This window comes from Nelumbo lutea, chromosome 1 (assembly GCF_056320005.1).
Source record: "Nelumbo lutea isolate HS-2025 chromosome 1, American lotus-T2T, whole genome shotgun sequence".
NCBI lineage: Eukaryota > Viridiplantae > Streptophyta > Magnoliopsida > Proteales > Nelumbonaceae > Nelumbo > Nelumbo lutea.
Genome location: NC_142684.1, coordinates 49951596 through 49973004, shown reverse-complemented (window position 1 = coordinate 49973004; position 21409 = coordinate 49951596). Strand labels below are relative to the sequence as shown.

At 35.9% G+C, this 21409-nt stretch overlaps 1 protein-coding gene across 5 annotated transcripts in view; it reads right to left on the bottom strand.

Moving 5' to 3' along the window:
• LOC148874591 (chloroplast envelope quinone oxidoreductase homolog) overlaps positions 1–21023 on the bottom strand; it is a 51116-nt gene extending 30093 nt beyond the window's left edge. Inside the window, exons 1-5 of one of the 5 annotated variants that reach the window (XM_088962778.1) lie at positions 20421–20925; positions 10185–10487; positions 9099–9213; positions 7660–7801; positions 6850–6941 (exon numbers count right to left, since the gene is read on the bottom strand). In XM_088962778.1, the coding sequence (XP_088818904.1) occupies positions 6850–6941; positions 7660–7801; positions 9099–9146 (282 nt within the window). In that variant the 5' untranslated portion in view covers positions 9147–9213; positions 10185–10487; positions 20421–20925. Of the gene's footprint in view, positions 1–6849; positions 6942–7659; positions 7802–9098; positions 9214–10184; positions 10488–13759; positions 13864–20420 lie in introns of those variants that run through there. The other 4 variants (XM_088962777.1, XM_088962776.1, XM_088962779.1 and 1 more) reach the window with 4 other exon arrangements.
• Between the last annotated feature and the right edge of the window lie 386 nt (positions 21024–21409).

Sequence of the window (21409 nt, the reverse complement as noted above, 5' to 3'; positions counted from 1 at the left end):
TGAAAATGCAGTTTTCTAAAATAGGGAATGTGATTCCCACATGGGAGAGAGGAAAAATTTTAAAATTTAGCCCAACCTTCCTAAAGGGTTCGGCTATCCATATGATGGATCTCTCTTCCCTTCACTGTTCTATAGTTCTGGGCCCCACATCAGTTGTTATTTCCTCAATTGTCATTGTTTCCTATTCTCCTCCATGTTTTTGGCTGTCATGCTTTTGTTCATAACATTTCCCCATTATGTGGTAAATTGGATTATAAATATATTCCTTGTGTGCTACTTGGTTAGCCTTTCTTTAAAAAGACGCATAAGTGTTTTGATCCTTGCTCTCAAAAGTAGTTCATTTCCATAGATGTATCCTTTTCTAAGAATCAAACTTTCTTTCTTGCCTTTCTTTAGGGGGCAATGTTAGGTTGGAGAGGCAAATCCAGCTTCCCATATCTATTCATGTTTCTCCTCCACATCCTTTTCATGTGTTTTCTCACTCACATCACCATAAGGATCATCAGAACCTACAAGAGGTGGAGAGACCTAAAGTTGTGCAACCAATACTGCCAAACTCTCAACAGAAAAATCAATGTACTCTTGTTCCCACTAATCCTTCATCTAATATTGTTCTAGTTGATTCCCCTTCTGATATGGTTCACACTGATGTTCCTATTGCCATTGATGACATTGGCGTTCCTATTGCCATTTGTAGTGGTGTTCAATCTTGCACTACCAAATACCCAATTGCACACTTTACTTCAATTAATCACTTGTCTCCTTCCACTTTTTCTTGACAATTGTGACTAATGTTTTTGTTCCTAAGAATGCTATAAAGCGCTAGCTTCACTTGAATGGTCAAACACTATGAAAGAAGAAATTTGAACTCTTCATAAAACAAACACATGGGCATTGGTGGATCTTTTTGAAGGTAAGGTTTCAGTTGGATGTAAATGGGTTTTTTCAGTGAACCATAAGGTAAATAGCTCAATAGAAAGGTACAAAGCCAAATTGGTAGCCAAAGGTTTCTTGCAAGTGTATGGAGTAGATTATGACAAAACCTTCGCTCTTATTGGCATTGTTAAAATGAATTCTATTAGAATTCTCTATCATTGGTAGATATTTCTTGTTGGGATCTCCCCCAATTTGATGTCAAGAATGCTTTTCTCAATGGAGATCTAGAGGAAGAGTTGTATATGATCCAACTTCCTGGCTTTCAAGTTAAGTGAGAAAAAGGTTTGTTTGTTGAAGAAGTCCCTACATGGATTAAAGATCTCCCATAGCTTGGATTAGTAGATCTAACAAGGTTGTGGGGCAGATGGATTTCAAGCAATACCAAACTGATCACATGTTATTCGTAAAGAGAGAACAAGATAAAATTGCAACCTTGATTGTCTATGTAGAGGATATAGTAATAACAAGTAACTAGAAGTTAGAAATAGAGAAGCTGATGGAGTTCTTAGTTTTTAAGCTTGAGGTGAAGGATCTATCCTCTATGCTATTTCCTTGTGATGAAGATTTCCCATTCCAACAGGGGCATCTTCATATCACAAAAGAAATATATGCTAGACCTTTATTTATATTTGATCAGAAAATATATCCTAAATCTATTACAACATTAAAGCAAGCTGGGGGTCAAACCAGTTAACAGTCCCATTGAACAGAATCATAGATTGGAGGATGGTGAATGGGAGCCCCTCCCTGATGTCAAAAGATTCTAGAGGTTGGTTGAAGGACAATTGCCATATCCATCAATGACTAGATATGGTATTGCCTAAGAGGGGGGTCCTTAGCTAACATATGCGCTCTCCCAAGCAGTACATCTTGTAAAGGGTCTTAAGGTACTGGCAAAGGCACCCTGGATAGGGTATCTTATTTGCTAAACATAGTCATATGAAGGTTGAGGTGTATACATATGCCAATTGGGTTGGCTTAGCTGATGATAGAAGATCCACTATTTGTTATTGCACCTTTGTGGGAGGCAACTTGGTAACCTGGAAGAGTAAAAAGTTAACAGTGGTAGCAAGGTCTAGTGCAGAAGCTAAGTTACCAAACCATGGCAGGTCGAATAGCTTTAGTGTTTTAAAAGCGCAAGGTTTTTTTTTTCACTCAAGGTGGAAGTTGAAAGATAAGGTGTGTGCCTTTTTGAATTAAGGCACAAAGTTATTAAAATTTCAAATAAAATGCAAAAAGAAAATTGTAAAAAAAATTAAAAAATGAAAACATTAAAACTAATATTAATTAAAAACTTACATGCTTAAAATTTAAACTAAATGTTTTAAAAAGCCTATTAGCTCAGATTAAAATGCATAAACATAACACATAATGTGTATTGAAAGTGAAAATGTAACAATAAAATTAAACATAAGAAATTAAACATATTCAAGCATTTAACAATTTAAGCATGTGAAACTTTCAAGCTCTTTATTTCTTTCCGAATTACATTACTCTAATTCTACGAGCCGCTTTTTACCGAACTCTTTGAGGCAAGCCCAAATAAGTCCATGATAGGATCTTAAATTCTTAATCCCTACATAAAAAATTGGTTGTATAATTTAGTTTTAGTTACTTATGTTTTAAAATATGTCTTCATTTGTTCTCCCCCCCTCTCTCTCTCTTACCTCACCCTTCCTAGCACTGATTTCAAAGGTTACTGAAATTATATTATTTAGGGTGGTACATTGGATATATGTAATTCCTTTCTCCACTTTGAAGATAATCAAGGGGCTGGTAAAACTCAATGTTTGAACAATAAAAGAGTTGTAAGGAAATGGAGACCTCCAATTTCTAGACCTTTCAAACTCGATTTTGACAGCTGCAGCTTGGGCAATCCTGGCCCATCAGGGGTATCGAGGTAGGGGGAGTTATAAGAGATAATATCAGGTTCTTTCATTGCATTATAATAACAGATTCCTGGACACACCTCGGATTCCAATTGTCATATCCATGTCCATATCACAGTTAAATGTCAGAAGCAAGAAAAACCTTTTTTGGAGTCAGGAGCCAACATAGAGTCCATTTTCACAAAGATTGATGTAAATTGGTGATCTGTCAGTTTCTGATGGATCAAAAAGTTATGATGAATCATCCATAGAAAAATAAGTCTCTCAAGGTTCATTCAAGTAGCATAAATATGTCTACAACCCATCCAATTGTGGTTCTTCTTTCTTTCCCATGGTTTAAAATGTCGCGACATTTCACTAATGTCACCTGACATATGTCAGTGTCAAGACATACCGACATGAATTCTCACTTGGATTAAAAAAATACAAAATGACGGTCGATATTTCGACCATTTCGGTAAATATCGCATATGCCGTTTAACAAAAAAAACAAAAAAAAAACAATATTTCAAAACATTTCATCCAAATGTCGACAAATCAGCACATATTCAAGGCGAAGACAATCAAATTTCATCATAAACAAAAAGAGAAAAAGAGAGAGATTAAATGGGAAAAAAGAAGTTTTCAGTTTACTTACCTGAAGCTGGAAAAACTACAATTTCAGGCTCGAATAGGCACAAGAGTGGCTTCTACCCTCGGTCTTGCGCTGAAATACCTTATTGGAACAAGACGCAGGACACTAGACATCTAATCCAAAAGAAATCGCTCTCATCTCACTCTCAAGTCTCATCTTGATTCAGGTATGCAATACTATCCCTATTTCTCTCTCACAGTGAATAACCATGAAAAATAAGGGGAAAAAAAGAAAAAAATAGAAGATGAGGAGTTGAGGAGAATGCTTATCTTCATCTTCCTCTTCTATTTCTTCGCCTTCATCTGCAGATTCCTAAAATCCTCATACAATCGCATTGTGTCTTTGCATCTTTGTAGAGTCTTCGAAATTTCAGGTTTGAGGGTTCGAATGACTAATGAACCCTTAAGCCTAAATGTTTAAGTTTATCTTATAAAAGACATGATGGTCTATTTAAGTCTATAGGCCATCACAAAAGCACGCCTTTAAATGGAATCTTTAAAACATAATTACAAGTATGTTATAGTGTAGTAGGTTCTATTGTAATACTATAGACCTCCTAATAGAAAACTTATAAAAAGAATCTTTAATAATTCTTAGTCTTATTACAAGTATATGAAGGTCTATAGTAATATTGTAGACCCTCATTATAAAAGCCAAAAAAAATGAATAAGTAATAAGAAAATTAATGCTTAAGATAAAATATAAAATATTCATAAAAACAAATGATTAAACTAACTACCTATTAAAATAAAATAAAATGCATGAACAAAATGTTTTTATAATAATAAAATGTTAAATGGTTTGTCTAATTCATATGATTTAATAAATAGTTTATAGAGTGATATTGTATACCCTCATTATAAAAGTAAAAAAAAATGAAATAATAATAAGAAAGTTTATATTTGAGATAAAAAAATCATAAAAACCAAATATAGTGAGATATTTTATATAATAATAAAAATATTACTTAAACTAATTACTTACTAGAATAAAATAAAATAATTTTCTTAATAATAAAAATATTAAATGGTTTATATTGTTTATATGATTTTATTCAAATTATTTATTAGAACAAAAAGGTATGCATCAAGGGAAGATAACAGTCTAGAAAAGTGCATTAATGTTTATTTTATAATTTTACAGAATATCATCGCATATTTCCACATATTTCATAATATTTCCAATGTTTATAATTTTTACAATATTTCCATCCGATATTTCCGACATTACCAACATATGTCCTATATTTGGGTAAGCGACATTCCCATCGACATCGGCATTTTAAACCTTGTTATTGAAAGGATGGGAGATCCATCATATGGATGGCCGAACCATGCAAGGTGACTGGGCGAAATTTCAAAAATTTTCTTTCTCCCATCCGAGAATCGTATTCCCTAATTTAGAAAATTGCATTTTCAAGGTTTGTTCTTAAAACAAAATCGGACCAAATATGAAACCAAAAGAGGGAGGGGGATATGCCTGATACGGAATCAAAGTAACTCCCAACGTAGGTGTTCACGCCCAAAGAGAAGACCAAAAACCGCCTCCGTTGAAGATGACACAGTGTATGGTGAGGCAAGATCAACAAGATGGTTCTTCAGCAAGAACCCTAATTCTTCAGCAAGAATCAAGTACGGGCTGGTGAGCACAACTTCCAAATTGCTACTTCTAACAAGAAACAATATCAATAAATACTTCTTAATCAATCCAAGAGAGGAGAACGAACTGGGTAGGGGCGGCAAGAATTGGAGGAGAATTCTGCAGATTGCTAAGTGTATCTAAACTGATGAATTTGCTTCCTACTTTTAGCCTTCTTTTGGACCAGCTTCCTAATCTAATTAGGAAGGAGTCTCTTAATCCAAATCTGATATTTGGATCTAGACTCTTAAGTGGATAAAACATATCTTATTCTCTTACTAATCCTAGTCAGCTTATAAACCAAATTCGCCCCCTTTTAATTAAGTCCATTAACCCAGTTCGAAATGGGCCTTAGGCCCATTAAGTCATACTACTCATTTTCCCTTTAGTATGGCGTGAGACCCTAGCATTGATCTACACATCAGCCACATGGGTTCAGCCTAGCCTCTGTTATAAGGCCTGACCGAATTCACTGCAGAACACAGTGAACCCCTCAGTCCATCAGTATAGCCTCTTAATGGGCCCAACATTTACACTAAATGGTCTTTGGGTCGAGCCATCTTGTCAAGGCCCAAGGACTGTGGGAAGATGCAAGATTAGCCCATCAAGCATAACCCTCAATGGTCTTACACTTAACCTCTCAGCCCATAATGATCAAACACTACTGCCCGACAAGAGAGGACCTCTCCCTCGACTGCAAGGTATAGTGTTGCACTCTCTACACACATGGATTCCGGGAATTAAAACCTTTTTGCAAACAATTTGTGAAACCATAATATATATAAGTATATCTTTATATAAATATATTTTGTAAAACAAATTTCAACAAGTTTGAAATCATTACCGGTAATTTAGGTTTTCATCAGAGATAGTGCATTTCCCGATCATTCACTTTGTCTGACAAAGGGGCTGATCATGTCAATATGATCACCCACTCAGGTGAATTCTTGAACTACCCCAACATACCTAGGTTTTGACCCGGTTAAGAATCTCACTGATTGGCATATCAAAGACAATACAATCCGACACCTAGTGCAGTACCATAATTGAGTTTAGGGGTCAGGTGTAGCATTTCAGTTTTGTCCATCTATCTCTAAGGTCCAGGGCAATATTGGAATTTAGTTTGATTCAGGGTTTCAAGATAACCCACACTACATGTGCCTTGGTTCTTACCTTAGCAGCTAAGACAAGCGAACCCAACCTTCTTGGTAGCACACCAGTGTTAGCCTTGGCAAGATAAATCTCCCCAGATCTATCAAACGGCTGTGAAGATTCTAAACTAACACGAGTCTCATAAGTTTCCAGTTTAAGGGTATTACGCAGAAAAACACCACAATAACATGAATCAATTATGCACTTTATTTATTTACAATAAATGTCAATAAGTACATCAATCTGATTGGGGCTAAGGGCATAACTGTCTAACAGTTATTTCCTGGCTAAGTACACCAGTTGGTTAGGTCTTCTAGGATCCAATCTATACCACTGTTGTCTTTCCCTAGTCGAAAGGTGCAGCAGAGCAGCACTACCATTGCTACTACAACATAATTGGACCAACTACAGATCTTGATCTATCCAAATTAAGGCTCCAAACCTAAATTGTTTTCTTTTCATATGCAGTTTATCATTCTAAATATCTATGTACAACACATGATTCTTCTCGATAAGTCAGTAATTCCTATAGAATGAAGTACAAGAACAAGAAAATAATAGGGGCGTTATGCCCCAAAAAATAAGAGGTTGAGTACTCACAAAATGGCTAAGCACAGCAATGACTTTGTCACCAACTTTGAAATCCTTGACTCCAGACCCAACCTCTACCACCTCTCCTGCTACATCAGTAGCTGTTTCATCAAGTATTAGAAAAGTGTCAGATACCTCTGGTTTTAGAATTTGGAAAAAAAATAAGTAAGAAATGAATAAGCATGTCCATCATATCCTTGAGAAAAGAGGGGAGCAATTTAAAATAAATATGCTTGTTCCAACAATAAGTGTTAGCTTGAGCCATTAAGTTTTCAACCACCATTTTCAACCAAATGTTTTATCTACTTTTTTTAATTAATTTAAGTTATATACATATATTAGGAAAAGAAGATTACATTCAGGTTGCGGAAGACCTTAAGTGATAGATAGCCAATCATATTCCCAATCTGGATTAGTGAAACTTGGAGGAAAGTTTAGTGAGGTAGGTAGGCTAGCTGATATTTTTGAACCTAGTGGTAGGCAAGCCATTTCCTGTGAAGTGAATTTCTAGACCATTCAAAACCTAATACACACATATGGAGTCTAATCCCCTTGGGTTCCTTTTCTTATGCCCATTTCTTTGAGGCCCTTTCTTCTAACCCCACTGTAATGCAGGTTTTTCTGGTGAAGGCTATTTGAAATGGGTTGGTCCCACCTAAGATTATGGTTTTCTTTTGGGTGGATTTCCACTTGAAAATTAACTCCCTACCACCCTCCCCAAAAAAAATATAAATAAAAAGAAAAAGAAAGAAAAGCATTGATCACAACCCAAGTTGAAAACCTTAAATTAGGAGCTACATTAAAATCCTTAGGATGTACCTGGTATGTAAGGGAATTTGCGTGGTAGAAATGGTCGTAGCATGCCCTTCTGAATTTTCCAATCCACCGGATTTAGACTTGTTGCCTCCAGCTTCAGCAAAATTTCATCTCTCTTTGGTGTTGGAACAGGAACTTCCACATGCTGCAACGATTAGGGTGTATAATTCAACTAAGTAAGCATGCTGAAAGCTCATTCATCTATGTAATTGAATATTTTTTGACAGATGTATTTGTTTTTGGTTTTTTATAGATGTTGAACTATAAAACACAAATATTGGAGATACCTTTTTTTGGTATCTTAATATTGGATATACATGCTTGTAGTTTTCAAGGAAAGGCTAGGCAATAGAGGGCACCTAGGCATTGCCTAGGTGAAGTTGTCTCCCTTTTTTCTTAATAAAAACTTTGAATCTTAGGGTAATTCCCCAGGGTCCATGGCAACAAATTACAAGCAACATCTATCACTACTAATTACCAATAACCTTCTTAAAAAAGTATAAGCTTAAAACTAAAACATAGAAAATCAACATATTCATGAGAAGAAAAGGAATAAAGAAGACAAATTTCAGAAAATATAAAGGCTGGGCCCCTGTTTTTGTCCTAAGAGAAGAAAAAGAATGTGTTGATTGGAAAAAAAAACCTTAAGATCTTTATTGCTTATGGGTTCAGGTCTTGAAGTCATAAAGGTTTTTTTCGATCAGCATCGAAGTTGTCAAGGGTTCAAGACAGAAAATACAAACATGTTAAGAAAAAGAAACTCATATATAAACCTACAAAATAAATAATTCATCAAGACAAAAAACACCAACATGTGTGTTCATTGAACCCTAAAAATAAGAAAGTAAAAAGAGACTCATATAAACCAACAAAATAAATAATTCATCAGGGTGTCACCTTGACAACTATGCTCACACCATTCACCAACATAAAACTTAACAATGTCTAACACCAACACGTGTATTGATTGAACCCTAAAAATAAGAAAGTAATAAAAGGAAACTCATATATAAACCCACAAAATAAATAATTCATCAAGGTGTCGCCTTGAAAACTATGTTCACACCATTCACCAACATAAAACTTAACAGCTTCTAACACCTAAAATAGAAAGAGAAAAATTGAAGTATGGAAAATAGACTTTGAATCTCTATGTACAGTAGAAACTAGTTTTGAACTCTCAAACTCAAATCAGAACTCAGTCAAATGTCAAATTCCTATTCTACATGACAAATAACATCCTCCCTTGATATTGAAATTACTTGGTTTTTCTCCTATGGATCATGCTGTTAAGGAAAAAAAAAGCAATATACCCAAAAAGGTTGATTAAAGAGAGTAAATGTTGCAACTAGTCATTAACTTTTGCAAAAACACAAAAAAAAAATCCTAATTGGATCAAACCAACATTTTGTCAGAAAAAAATCAAAAAGTTTGTACTGAACCTTCTCAGAAACCATTAGTGCACAACCATTTGGAGTTTTGAGTCCCATGAACTGTTCTTTTGTTCCAGTGCCTCTTCTTTCTTGGCATTGTGTTTCCAAATAAGGAGCAGTGAATCTGAAGAATTTTAGACCAATAAGTCTAATTAGCAGCCCATATAAGCTATTGGATAGAGTCTTATTAAAAAGAAAAAGAAAAGTCCTACATAAGGTGGTAGGGGAGTCACAAATAGCATTTGTGGAAGGGAGGCAGATCTTAGATGGAGTTTTAGTGGCAAGTGAATGCATTAATGCGAGATTAAGAAGCAGGAGACCAGGCTTAGTCTGTAAGATTGACATTGAGAAAGCATATGATCATGTCGAATGGGGCTTTTTGGTGGAAGTTCAAAGGTTAATGGGGTTTGGAGAAAGATGGAGATCTTGGATGTTTGCATGCAGGTCCACTGTCTCATTCTCAATCCTTCAAAATGGCATCTCGGAGTTTTTTCAAGCCTCAAGAGGTTTGAGGCAGGGAGATCCAAATAGTGCTTTTTGTTTATGTTTGTTTTGTTCAACCAAACTGAGAAAAGAGGAAGAAAGAAGAAGAAGAAGAAGAAGAAGAAGAAGAAGAAGAAGGGGAATAGTGTCAAACTGAAAAGATTGTTCATCTAACCCAGTCGACCATGTTTAAACATTACAAAAAATAAAAGTTACAAGGACTGAAATGCCCCTGCATATGAGGAGACATACAGCTAACACTTAGGGGAAAAGACCAAAATACCCCTCTTTAGTCGACTCTAACACTCCCCCTCAAGCTGGAGAGTATATATCATATAATCCCAGCTTGTTACATATATAGCTCACTCTTTCCGAACTCAACCCTTTAGTGAACAGATCTGCCCATTGATCACCTGTTCTCACATGCTCAATGCTTACTTCACCATTAATGACATTTTCCCTTACAAAGTGGCAATCTATCTCTATGTGTTTAGTTCTCTCATGAAAAACTGGGTTGGATGAGATGTGAATTGCAGCATTGTTGTCACAGTATAGCTTCATTGGTTTGCTTATTGAAAACCCGATTTCCTGCAATAGATTCTTCAACCATACTAGCTCACATGTAGTATGTGTCATGGCCCTGTATTTTGCTTCTGCACTGTTCCTTGCTACAACAACCTCCTTCTTGCTCTTCCAAGTCACTAGATTTCCTCCCAGAAAGTTGCAATAACCTGTAGTGGATCTCCTGTCTGATACAGAGCTAGCCCAGTTTGCGACGGTGTATCCAACTACTTCAAGATCACCTCCTGGCTTGTATAGCAACCCACGACCTGGGGCCCCTTCAAATACCGCACAATTCTAAGAACTGCATCCTAGTGAGGCACCCAAGGATTCTACATGAATTGGCTTACCACACTGACGGAAAAAGAGATATCAGGCTATTAGTGGAAATTATTTTTAGCAATATTTCTCACATAACATAATTCATCGAATTAGATTAATAATTGGGTTTTTTTGTTATTTGGGTAAACCCCATTCGGGAAATCACGTAGTTATTCCCTTAATTACATCTCTACTAGTGGCAGAAAAAACCTTTTGATTCTGATTCAGAAGTACCAATGAATAAAGACTAAACTAAGTAAGAATTTTCTACACAATTTTCAAAGGAAAATTCTGGTATATATTCACTCTTTGTTTGAGAGAAAACCAGCATATAAAGAAACAAACATTGTATGCATAACAAGTAGATAGGTATCATAAAAAAAACGTGTTTCATCAATAAGGCTACAATTGGCCTTTAAATTATGGTTGTGTGCATTATCATGCTGTGAGGAACCATAATTAGCCAAGTTTCATGAACAAGGCTATAGATGGTTTTTTTTCCCTCACACATAGGTTAAAAGGTTGTAAGGAACCATAATCAGCCAAGTTTCATGAACAAGACTGTAGATGGTTGTCTCCTTACATGTATTTCAATATGAAACAAGGAAGGAAAAAAAAAACAAAAGGAAGAAAGAAAAGAGTGAGAGGAATTGACAGAATATGGGCTTCCATCTCATTCGAGAAGCACAAGGAGTATCATATTGAAGAGGTGTAGGAAGAAAACAATGTTCCCTACCTTCTTCCTTTCTCTTTTATATTCTCGACAACAATCTTCTCGTCTTTTCTCTTCCCACTTGTTTCTTAATGCCAGAAATCCTACAAACCAATTAGTAATAGCCAACAAAAAGGCATTATCCCCTTCCCCTTGTAGGAGAGGGGTTTATATAGAGGTGGGAGGTGGTTAAGTAACTCCCCACTCCTCTCTTCTTAGAATGCCAAGTGTCACCCCACTTAAAATGGGTTAAGGAGGGAAAAGAAAACTCTTCTTTCCTAAGGTGACAAGTGTCCCCCCACATAAAGTGGTTAGAGGAGGGAAAATAATTCTCTCCCTTAGGGTGACATGTGTCCCCCCACTTCAAGTGGTTAAAGGAGGGAAAATAACTCTCTCTCCCTTAGGGTGACATGTGTCTACCCACTTCAAGTGGTTAAAGGAGGGCAAATAAATCCTTTTCCCTAGGGTGACATGTGTCCCCCCACTTCAAGTGGTTAAAGGAGGAAAAATAACTCTCTCCCTTAGGGTGACATGTGTCTACCCACTTCAAGTGGTTAAAGGAGGGAAAATAAATCATTTTCCCTAGGGTGACATGTGTCCCCCCACTTAAAGTGGTTAGAGGAGGGAAAATAGTCCTCTTGTTGGAATAGGACAAGTGGCATCCCCTCATAAATAAGTGGGACACCTTACAATTAATTAATCAAAATGGGTTTATTCTTTTAAGGCCTGTTGTTCCACTAAATGGGCTCTACTGCAGGCCCATTAAATGCTTATTGCATTATAAATATGCCCAAATAACTTGGGGCCTGTTGTTCACTAAACTAGAATGCAGGCCCCTTTCTTTATTAAAATGTTTCAGCCCACCAATAGGACTGATTGGGCTTAAAAGAAAGCCCTTTTATCTTCTTTATTATTTTTTTTTTTTAAGTTGTGACTGGGAGTATCTTAATAACCTACTCTCAGTCCAGCAAACTTAAGGACTTAACAGTGCCCCCTTGAGAACTGTGAGCTCAAAAAATAGCTTGAGGTTGCAGTGCTTAAGCCATTTTTAATTGATTGGGCCAGATTTTTGTGAATCAGACTTGATTAAGACTTGAAGTTGAAAACAAAAGCCCCTCCAATGGGCTGGAAATTGTAAAAAAAGGACTAACCATATATTGTTAGGCTTTCTTTTATTATTAATAGCCCATATAACTTAAGTGTAAGAACTTTTATATAAGGCTTAAAGAGTATAATTAAATGGGCTTAAGAAACTTATGAATATGGGCCCACACATAAAGTGTGGTCCCATGTTTTAAATTGAAATTGGCCCAAGTTATATGTTAATGGGCCTACAAGCTTTTAATGTAAATGGGCCTTAATGATATGTCAATGGACCTTAAAAGCCTTTTAAATAACTAAGTATGGGCCATTATTTAAAGTGCGGTCCTATACTTCACACTTGTCTTTATGGGCTTAAAAGAAAGGCTCAACAAATTAAAAGATGGCCAGCTGTCCATTAGTTAAGTAAACAAAAGTCCTACTATAATTAAGACTTCCGTTTAGATAAATATACGAGCTAGCACATTTCCAACTTCTTTATCTCATTACTCCAGTCAAAAGAGAGAAAAGAAAAGGAGAGACTTAGCAAAGAAAAAGAGAGACTCAGCCTTATTGAGTCAATCTCATTCACATATAGGCTCCAAAAAGAGAGGGAGATATTATTTCTGAAAGAGTTGCTGCACCTTCAACAAATCTGTCTTTTCCAGATTTCTCTCCACCTAAAGACAAAAGTGATTCAGCCTTATTGAGTCTCAGTCCTATTCACGTGGAGGCTCAAAACGAAAGGGAGCAACTACTTCTCAAAAAGCTGCTGCACCTTCAACAGATTTGTCTTTTCCAGATCTTAGGTATGCTATTAAATTTTTGTTTAATTAAGAACAAAAAACAGATAACCATTCTCTTATGTTTTTTTTATTACTGCTGAACACTTGAATCATTAAATAGGATTGCCTTTTTTATTTCAACCTGTTTTTTTTTTACTACGGTCACCAGAAAAAGACTGAATCCTGAAATCATTAAACAGGATTTTATCTTTTTCTTTGACTTCTATCAACAAGAAAAAAATGATTGAATCCTAAAGCTATTAAATAGGATTTGATCTTTTTTTTGCTACTGTTAAAAAAAAAAGCTGAATATGATTTCGGCCTCCTTTTTACTTCTTACTGTTGTTAATAGGAAAAAGGCTGAATATGATTCTGCCTCTTTTCTCTTTTTTTTTTTTTTTGACTGCTGTCAACAACAGAGAGAGAGAGAGAGAAGGCTGAATATGATTGTTTTTTTTCTTTAACTGTTGTTAATAGGAAAAAGGTTGAATATGGTTCTGCCTCTCTTCTTTTTTTTTACTTCTGTCAACAGCAAAAAGGCTGACCCTTTAGATCACTAATATGGTTCTATTTGAAAGAATTTCGGTTCTGATATTCCCCTAATTGGATATAGTGTGCAACTACGTTTACTTTTCCGCACTGCAATAGGAAGGTCAAGATCAGAAGGCAATTCAATTGTGGAAAGAGCTGGATCAGCCACGGGAGTAGAAGGTGGTGGAGGTGCTGGCCTCTATTGATGAGTATACACTTGACGAATTGGTGGTCTTTCAGTACACTCCTGCATTGGGGAAGGTGTAGACTCAAGCATAATGAGAACCACCGGGATGGAATTATCACCTGGAAGAGGAAGAGGAATCTTTGTAAGAGGAGAAGGGATATCAGAAGGAGAGAAGTATGGCACCGATTCGAAAAATGTAACATCAGGACACAGGATTTTCGAATAACATGGTGTTAATGGAAACTTTTTTAGCATAATTTCTCACATAAAATAATTCATCCAATTAGACTAGTAACTGGTTTTTTTTTTTTGTTATTTGGGTAGGCCACATTCGGGAAATCACGTAGATATTCCCTTAATTACATCTCTGCTAGTGGCAGAGAAAACCTTTTGATTCTGATTTAGAAATACCAATGAATAGAGACAAAACCAAGTATCATTTTTCTACAGAATTTTCCTTTGAAAATTCTGGTATATATTTCCTCTATGTTTGAGAGAAATCCAACGAATAAAGAAACAAAGATTGTATGCATAACAAGTAAATAGGTATCACAAAAAGCATGTTTCATCAATAAGGCTACAAATGGCCTTTAAATTGTGGTTATGTGCATTATCATGTTGTGAGGAACCATAATCAGCCAAGTTTCATGAACAAGGCTGTTGATGGTTTCCCCCTCACACATAGGTTAATAGGTTGTAAGGAACCATAATCAACCAAGTTTCATGAACAAGGCTGTAGATGGTTGTCTCCTTGCATGAATTTCAGTATGAAACAAGGAAGAAAAGAAAAATAAAAGGAAGAAAGAAAGGAGTGAGAGGAATTGACAGAATATAGGCTTCCATCTCATGTGAGAAGCACAAGGAGTATCATATTGAAGTGGTCTAGGCAGAAAACAAGATTCCCTACCTTCTTCTTCCTTTTACTTTTATGCTCTCCACCCAATCTTCCTCTCTTTTCTCCTCCCACTTGTTTCTTAATGCTAGAAATCCTGCAAATAAATTAGTAATAGCCAACAAAAAGGCATTAGCCCCTTCTCCTTGTACGAGAGGGGTTTATATAGAGGAGGGACGTGGTTTAAGTAACTCCCCACTCCTCTCTTCTTAGAGTGCTAAGGAGGGAAAATAAAACTCTTCCTTCCCAAGGTGACAAGTGTCCCCCCACTTAAAGTGGTTCGAGGAGGTAACTCTCTCTCCCTTAGAGTGACATGTGTCCCCCCACTTCATGTGGTTAGAGGGAAAATAACTCTCTCTCCCCCAGGGTGACATGTGTCCCCCCACTTCAAGTGGTTAGAAGAGGGAAAATAACTCTCTCTCCCCTAGGGTGACATGTGTCCCCCCACTTCAAGTGGTTAGAAGAGGGAAAATAACTCTCTCCCCTAGGGTGACATGTGTCCCCACTTCAAGTGGTTAAAGGAGGGAAAATAGTCCTCTTGTTAGAATAGGACAAGTGGCATCCCCTCATAAATAAGTGGGACACCTCACAAGAAATTAATCAAAATGGATTTATTCTTTTAGGGCTTGTTGTTCCATTAAATGGGCTCTACTGCAAGTCCATTAAATGCTTATTGTATTACAAATAACCCCAATTAATTTGGGGCCTGCTGCTCATTAAACTAGATTGCAGGCCCCTTTCTTTATTAAACAAAAGTCCATTAGTTACGTAAACAAAAGTCCTACTATGATTAGGACTTCTATTTAGATAAATATAGGAGCTAACACGTTTCTAACTTATTTATCTCATTACTCCAGTCAAAAGAGAGGAAAAAAAGAGACCCAGCCTTATTGAGTCAATCTCTTTCACGTACAGGCTCCAAAAAGAGAGGGAGCTACTACTCAAAGAGTTGCTGCACCTTCAATAGATCTGTGTTCCAAATTTCTCTCCACCTAAAAACAAAAGAGACTCAGCCTTATTGAGTCTCAGTCCCATTCAAGTGGAGGCTCAAAACGAAAGGGAGCAAATACTTCTCAAAATGCCGTTGCACCTTTAACAGATTTGTCTTTTCCAAATCTTAGGTATTCTATTAAATGTTTAATTAAAAATAGATAATCTCTCTCTTATATATATTTTTTTTACTACTGCTGAATCCTCAAATGTTTAAGCTGAATCCTTAAATCATTAAATAGGATTGTTTATTTTTTTATTTCAACCTTTTTTTTAATAAGGCCACCAGAAAAAGACTGAATCCTGAAATCATTAAATATGATTTTATCCTTTTCCTTGCTACTATCAACAAAAAAAAGACTAAATCCTAAAGCTATTAAATAGGATTTGATCTTTTTTTTTTTTACTACCATTAACAAAAAAAAAGCTGAATATGATTTTGCCCCTTTTTTCACTGTTGTTAACAGGAAAAAAAGGTTGAATATGATTCTGCCCTCCTTTCTTTTTGCTATCAACAACAAGAGGCTGAATATGATTCTGCCTCTTTTTTTAACTGCTATCAACACCAAAAGGTTGACCCTTTAAATCATTTAGTATGATTCTATTTGAAAGGATTCAGTTTTGATATTCCCCTAATCCTGGAATTTTTTTATTTATCTAATGTTTAGAATTGTGATTTTTTTTATCAGTGATGAAAGAGAATTTGATCTTTGACATTATGTTTTGAGGTTGTTTTACAAACATTCCCGTTCTCCCTGAGATTGGGGTAAAACTATTTTAGCTCAAGACATTAGTGGTATCCAGGTGTAGATCACATAAAGAAAAGGAAAATCAGATTAGAAATTCTTTAAGATCAAAAAGATTTTAATGGTTTTGATGATCTCATTGAGACTTAAGAACCCATATAAAAATCAACGTATAGATGATTAGGGATTAGTGGTTCTGATGAACTCCAAGTGTAGAGAATCATATAGAACCAGCAACGATTAGCATCAAAGATCAAGATGAATGATTCTCAAAGATTAATTGAATTTCAGGTTCTGATGATCTCTAAGTGCAGATCATCATACAGAACCTATCAAGAGTTAAAATGATTAAAATCAAGTACAAGTTCTAATGATCTCCGAGCGTAGATCATCACATAGAACCCATCAAAAATTAAAATGATTAAAACCAAGTACAGGTTCTAATGATCTCCAAGCGTAGACCGTCACATAGAACCCATCAAAGATTAAAATGATTAAAATCAAATACAGGTTATGATGATCTCCAAGATAGATCATCACATAGAACCCATCAAAAATTAAAACGATTAAAATCAAAGGTTTCCATTGAAATAAAGGTTAAAGACTAAGCATATGGATGATTAAATGCGTAGAACATTATATAGAACTGATCAAAAATTAAAAATCAAGATCAGAGGTTCTTATGATCTCCAAGTGTAGATCATTATACGGAACCTATAAAGATTAAAGAAAATGATTAAAATCAGTTATAGGTTCTGATGATCCCCAAGAGTAAATCATATAGAACATATCAAGATTAAAGATTAAAAAAATCAAAGGTTCAAACAATTATCAAGATTGATGATTAAAGATCCAATATTTATAAAGATTAATCAAGATTAAAGGTTCTAGTGATCTCAAAGTGTAAATCATCATATAGAACCTACAAAGAATTAAAGAGAAAAAAAAGGTATTAATGAGAATGTAGCTGGACCTAAATATTAGGCTGCCTACGTACCCGTTTGGGATCAAACCAACGTAGTTCATGTGCCTCTCCAACAGTTTAACCACATGAGAGCAATTAGTGGGGCATTTTAGCAATTTTACCACGTACTGATACCATTGGTGGTTTGTCCAAGCAGATTAGCCATGTGCGGACATGGTGGTTTGTCCAAGCAATTTAGCCACGTGTGGACATGGTGGTTTGTCGAAGCAAACATGGTGGTTTGTCCAAGCAATTTAGCCACATGTGGACATGGTGGTTTTACTCATCAATTTAACCACATAAGAGGCATCGGTGGGTTTTACTCATCAGTTTAACCACTTAAGAGCAATTGGTGGGTTTTAATTAAGCATAAAAACGCTTAAGGAATTTTCCATTCACACAAGGATATCTAATTTGGCCGTCAGAATTGGATAACTCATACGCCCCCTTTTGGAAAACTTTAGTGATGATGTATGGACCCTCCCATTTGGGTTCAAATTTTCCTAAAGTCTTCCTGGTGATTATGATAGGCCTTCTGACGGTTAGCACTAAATCTCCCACCGCAAATGACCGATATCTCACCCTCTTATTAAAGGCGCCTGCAACTTGGGCTTGGTAGACTTCAAGTCTTTGTTGAGCTATGAGTCTCTTCTCATCAAGTGTCTCAAGTTCAGCAAGCCTTATCTTTACATTTTCTTCTGGATGTATGAGTTGTGTTGCAATCCTTAAAGAGGGCAATTGAACTTCTAGAGGAAGAACAGCTTCTTCCCCAAATACCAAACTATAAGGTGTGCGTTTAGTGGCTGTTCGCATTGTTGTTCGATATGCCCAAAGTGCTTCAGGGAGGCGTTCATGCCAATCTCTTTTATTCTTCGACACCATCTTCTTAAGTATTTTGCAAACTTTGTTAAAAGCTTCTGCTTGTCCATTTGATGAGGGGTTATAAGCTGCAGATTTAGAATGCTGAAATTTATATTTCTCAGCTAACTTTATCAAGGCCTTGTACTTAAAGTACGAGGCATTATCCAGTATAATTTTGGAAGGATGATTGGAGTAGGGTTGGCAAGCTAATGGAGTTGTGCCCAAGATTGTATAAGCTGGCTGAGGCTGAAACTACTACTAGTAGCTGCTATGAAAGAAGAGGAGATCAGTTGATATGGAATCCAAAATTCAGGCAGCCTCTGCTGGATAGAGAGGTAGAGTGCATAAATTTGTTGGGAAAATTAAATGAGGTGATGATTTCTCCTCAGAGGAGGGATGAACTCTGGTGGAAGGAGTGCTCAAATGGCAAATTTTCAGTGAAATCATGTTATCTAGCACATTACAGAAACAGTTTGAATCCAATCTAGTCAGGAGTATGGGGAAGTCCGGTTCCCCCAAGGGTAAAAGAATTTGCTTGGCTACTGGCAATGGACAACATTCTAACAGTGGATCATCTAAAATCAAGAGGCTTCAGTATGGCAAATAGGTCTGCTGTCTTTGCGAGGAACAAGAAGAGAATATCAGACATCTGTTTATCACATGCAAGTTTGCAGATTTCCTATGGAGACTGTTCACCAAAATGTTTGGGGTACCTGACTTTCTGCCAAATTCTGCTTCAGAAATCTTTCCTGCTTGGCCGAAGTTAAGAGGTTCCAAGAAGGTTAAGGTGTTTTGGAGCTGCATACCCTTTGCAATATGTTGGAACTTGTGGAAGGAGAGGAATAGAAGAATTTTTTAAGCCAAATTCTATAACATAAATAGGATTGTGGCTGCTATAAGCAAGTCAATTGCTGATTGGGTTATGGCTCATCCAGAGTACAGACACATTAATAGAAGGGATCTGGGGGAAAATTTAGGGGAAGTGCTGGAAATTCAGAACATTCTTGCTTGTAATTGGGTGATGACTCATCACCTTCTCCTTGTATTTTTCTGTTACCTTAATGAAATTTTTCTTTTTTACCTATCAAAAAATAAAATAAAATGACTCTCCATCCCCTAAAATTCCAAACACGGATATGGGTACGTTTATCGCATATGATATGCTTGTATCATACTCTGATATGTTATTTTAGATATTAAGCACCATTTATCGAGACTTGTGCCTTGCTATTTTTAAATAATTTTATAACAATATTTCTTTATTTATTTATTTAGCCTAGGCGACTGTTAGTTTTCACTTGTGCATTGCTAGGTAAAAGGCATAGACATCATCTAGCCACCTTAACAACACTGAATACAATATAACGCCTATATTTACCTTCCAAAAACAAGTCGCATGCTTAATTCAACCTTTTTTTTCAACTTTCTAAGTTTATTAATATTTTTATGGATAAGTTAAGTTTATTAATATTTTTTTGGATAAGTTAAGTTTATTAATATTCTTTTTTGATAAGTTAAGTTTATTAATATTCTTTTTTTATTATTTAAGTTTACTAATATTCTGAAACACTAATTTATCTGGAAAAAAAAAAACTGAAACACTAATTAAGCTCATCTAGGATCTTAAAATAAAAGGTAAACAAAATAGCGCTCTAAACATTATCATGATTCTTTTCCTTTTGCAACATCTTCTTCATCATAAGCTCTTCCCTAACAGCATGTAGGGACAACTCTAGAAAAGAACAAGTCTAATGGGTCTTAAACTCTGAACCCAGTGTATATAATCCCCTACCCCTTCCATCATTAATTTCTTCTTTATCTAAGCAATATATTCTCTGTATCAGTATCTTTGCTCCTATTTTCTTCTCATCCCTTTCTTTTTCTTTTCCAATTTTCATCATCAGTGAGTTACTACATCTTTTTATATATCTACCTATCCTTATCGAGGTTCCAATAATTGAAAATTATTTCATTAAAATAAACAAATATTGAATTAGCCAGAACTTCCGGTTAAAGAAAATGTATAATGAAAGAACCCCTTCAACCCAAAAAACACATAATTCAGCCTAAAGAAGAAAGAACAAATTTATAGATTAAAACCAAATTTTGGAGATTAAACCAAACTAACAGAGAAACCCAATAAATCTTATCCAAAAAAAAAAAAAGCAAAAAACTAAAGAAGTAAAAAGACTGGAGGAAATAGAAAATTAAAGATTACCTTCAAACCAGCTGATCCACCACCATAAGCCTCATAACGAACAGCTTTCATAACCTTCCCCGCCATACTCACAAGAAGAAGGAAAACCAACTATCGAGAAAGTAGAATTAGAAACCAAATCCAATATCAAGAATGCAGCAGTTCTTCAGAGCTCAGAGTAATAAATAAAACACTGCAATGAACCCCAGAAGAAATTTTTCCTGTTTTCCACTTTTATCTGAATCCAGTAAACCACGGAGCAAATTGTCAGTTTTCATAAACGTGGCATTTGTTCGAACATTCGACCCCTCACCAACGAACTCGCATTACTGGGTCATTTTTTTTCCGTGATGGGGCAAAGAGTAAACGAAATGAGTCTAAAACGAATTCACAATACACGCTGAGATGTGCACTATGTGAGGAAAGTGTCAGGAGCGTAATGTGCGGAGCAGATTCGACAGTAATCCGGATTTGCTCCTACACCAACCTCACAGTATCTCTTCGCACATTCGGAACATCGAGTTCACATCAGCCCCCCACCGTTATAAGGATGTCCTCAATGCACGTTGAAACGTGCATATGGAGGCACCTGCGGGGCTCCCCATCCCTTATGTGCTGCTGACATTATTATTCATAAGTGTGAGTGTGAGGTGAACATAAACTTTGGCCGTTGAGAGCCAACAACCTGTATTATTGAAAACATTATTATTCATAAGTGTGAGTGTGAGGTGAGTATTAACTTTGGCCGTTGAGAGACAACAACCTGTATTATTGAAAACATTTTTAGAAATGCCACGTTACCATAGAATGGGGTTAAATGGCAATTATCCCTTTTTTTTTTTTAATCATAAACATAGACATGGGCATGAATTATAAACATGTCCAGCTTAAAATACGCCCCCAACAGCCAAAGTTAATTCTTCTATAAGCAAATCCCAATTCGATACTGTGGTAGTTCTACCAAAATTAATTCTTCTATAAGCAAATCCCAATTCGATACTATGGTAATA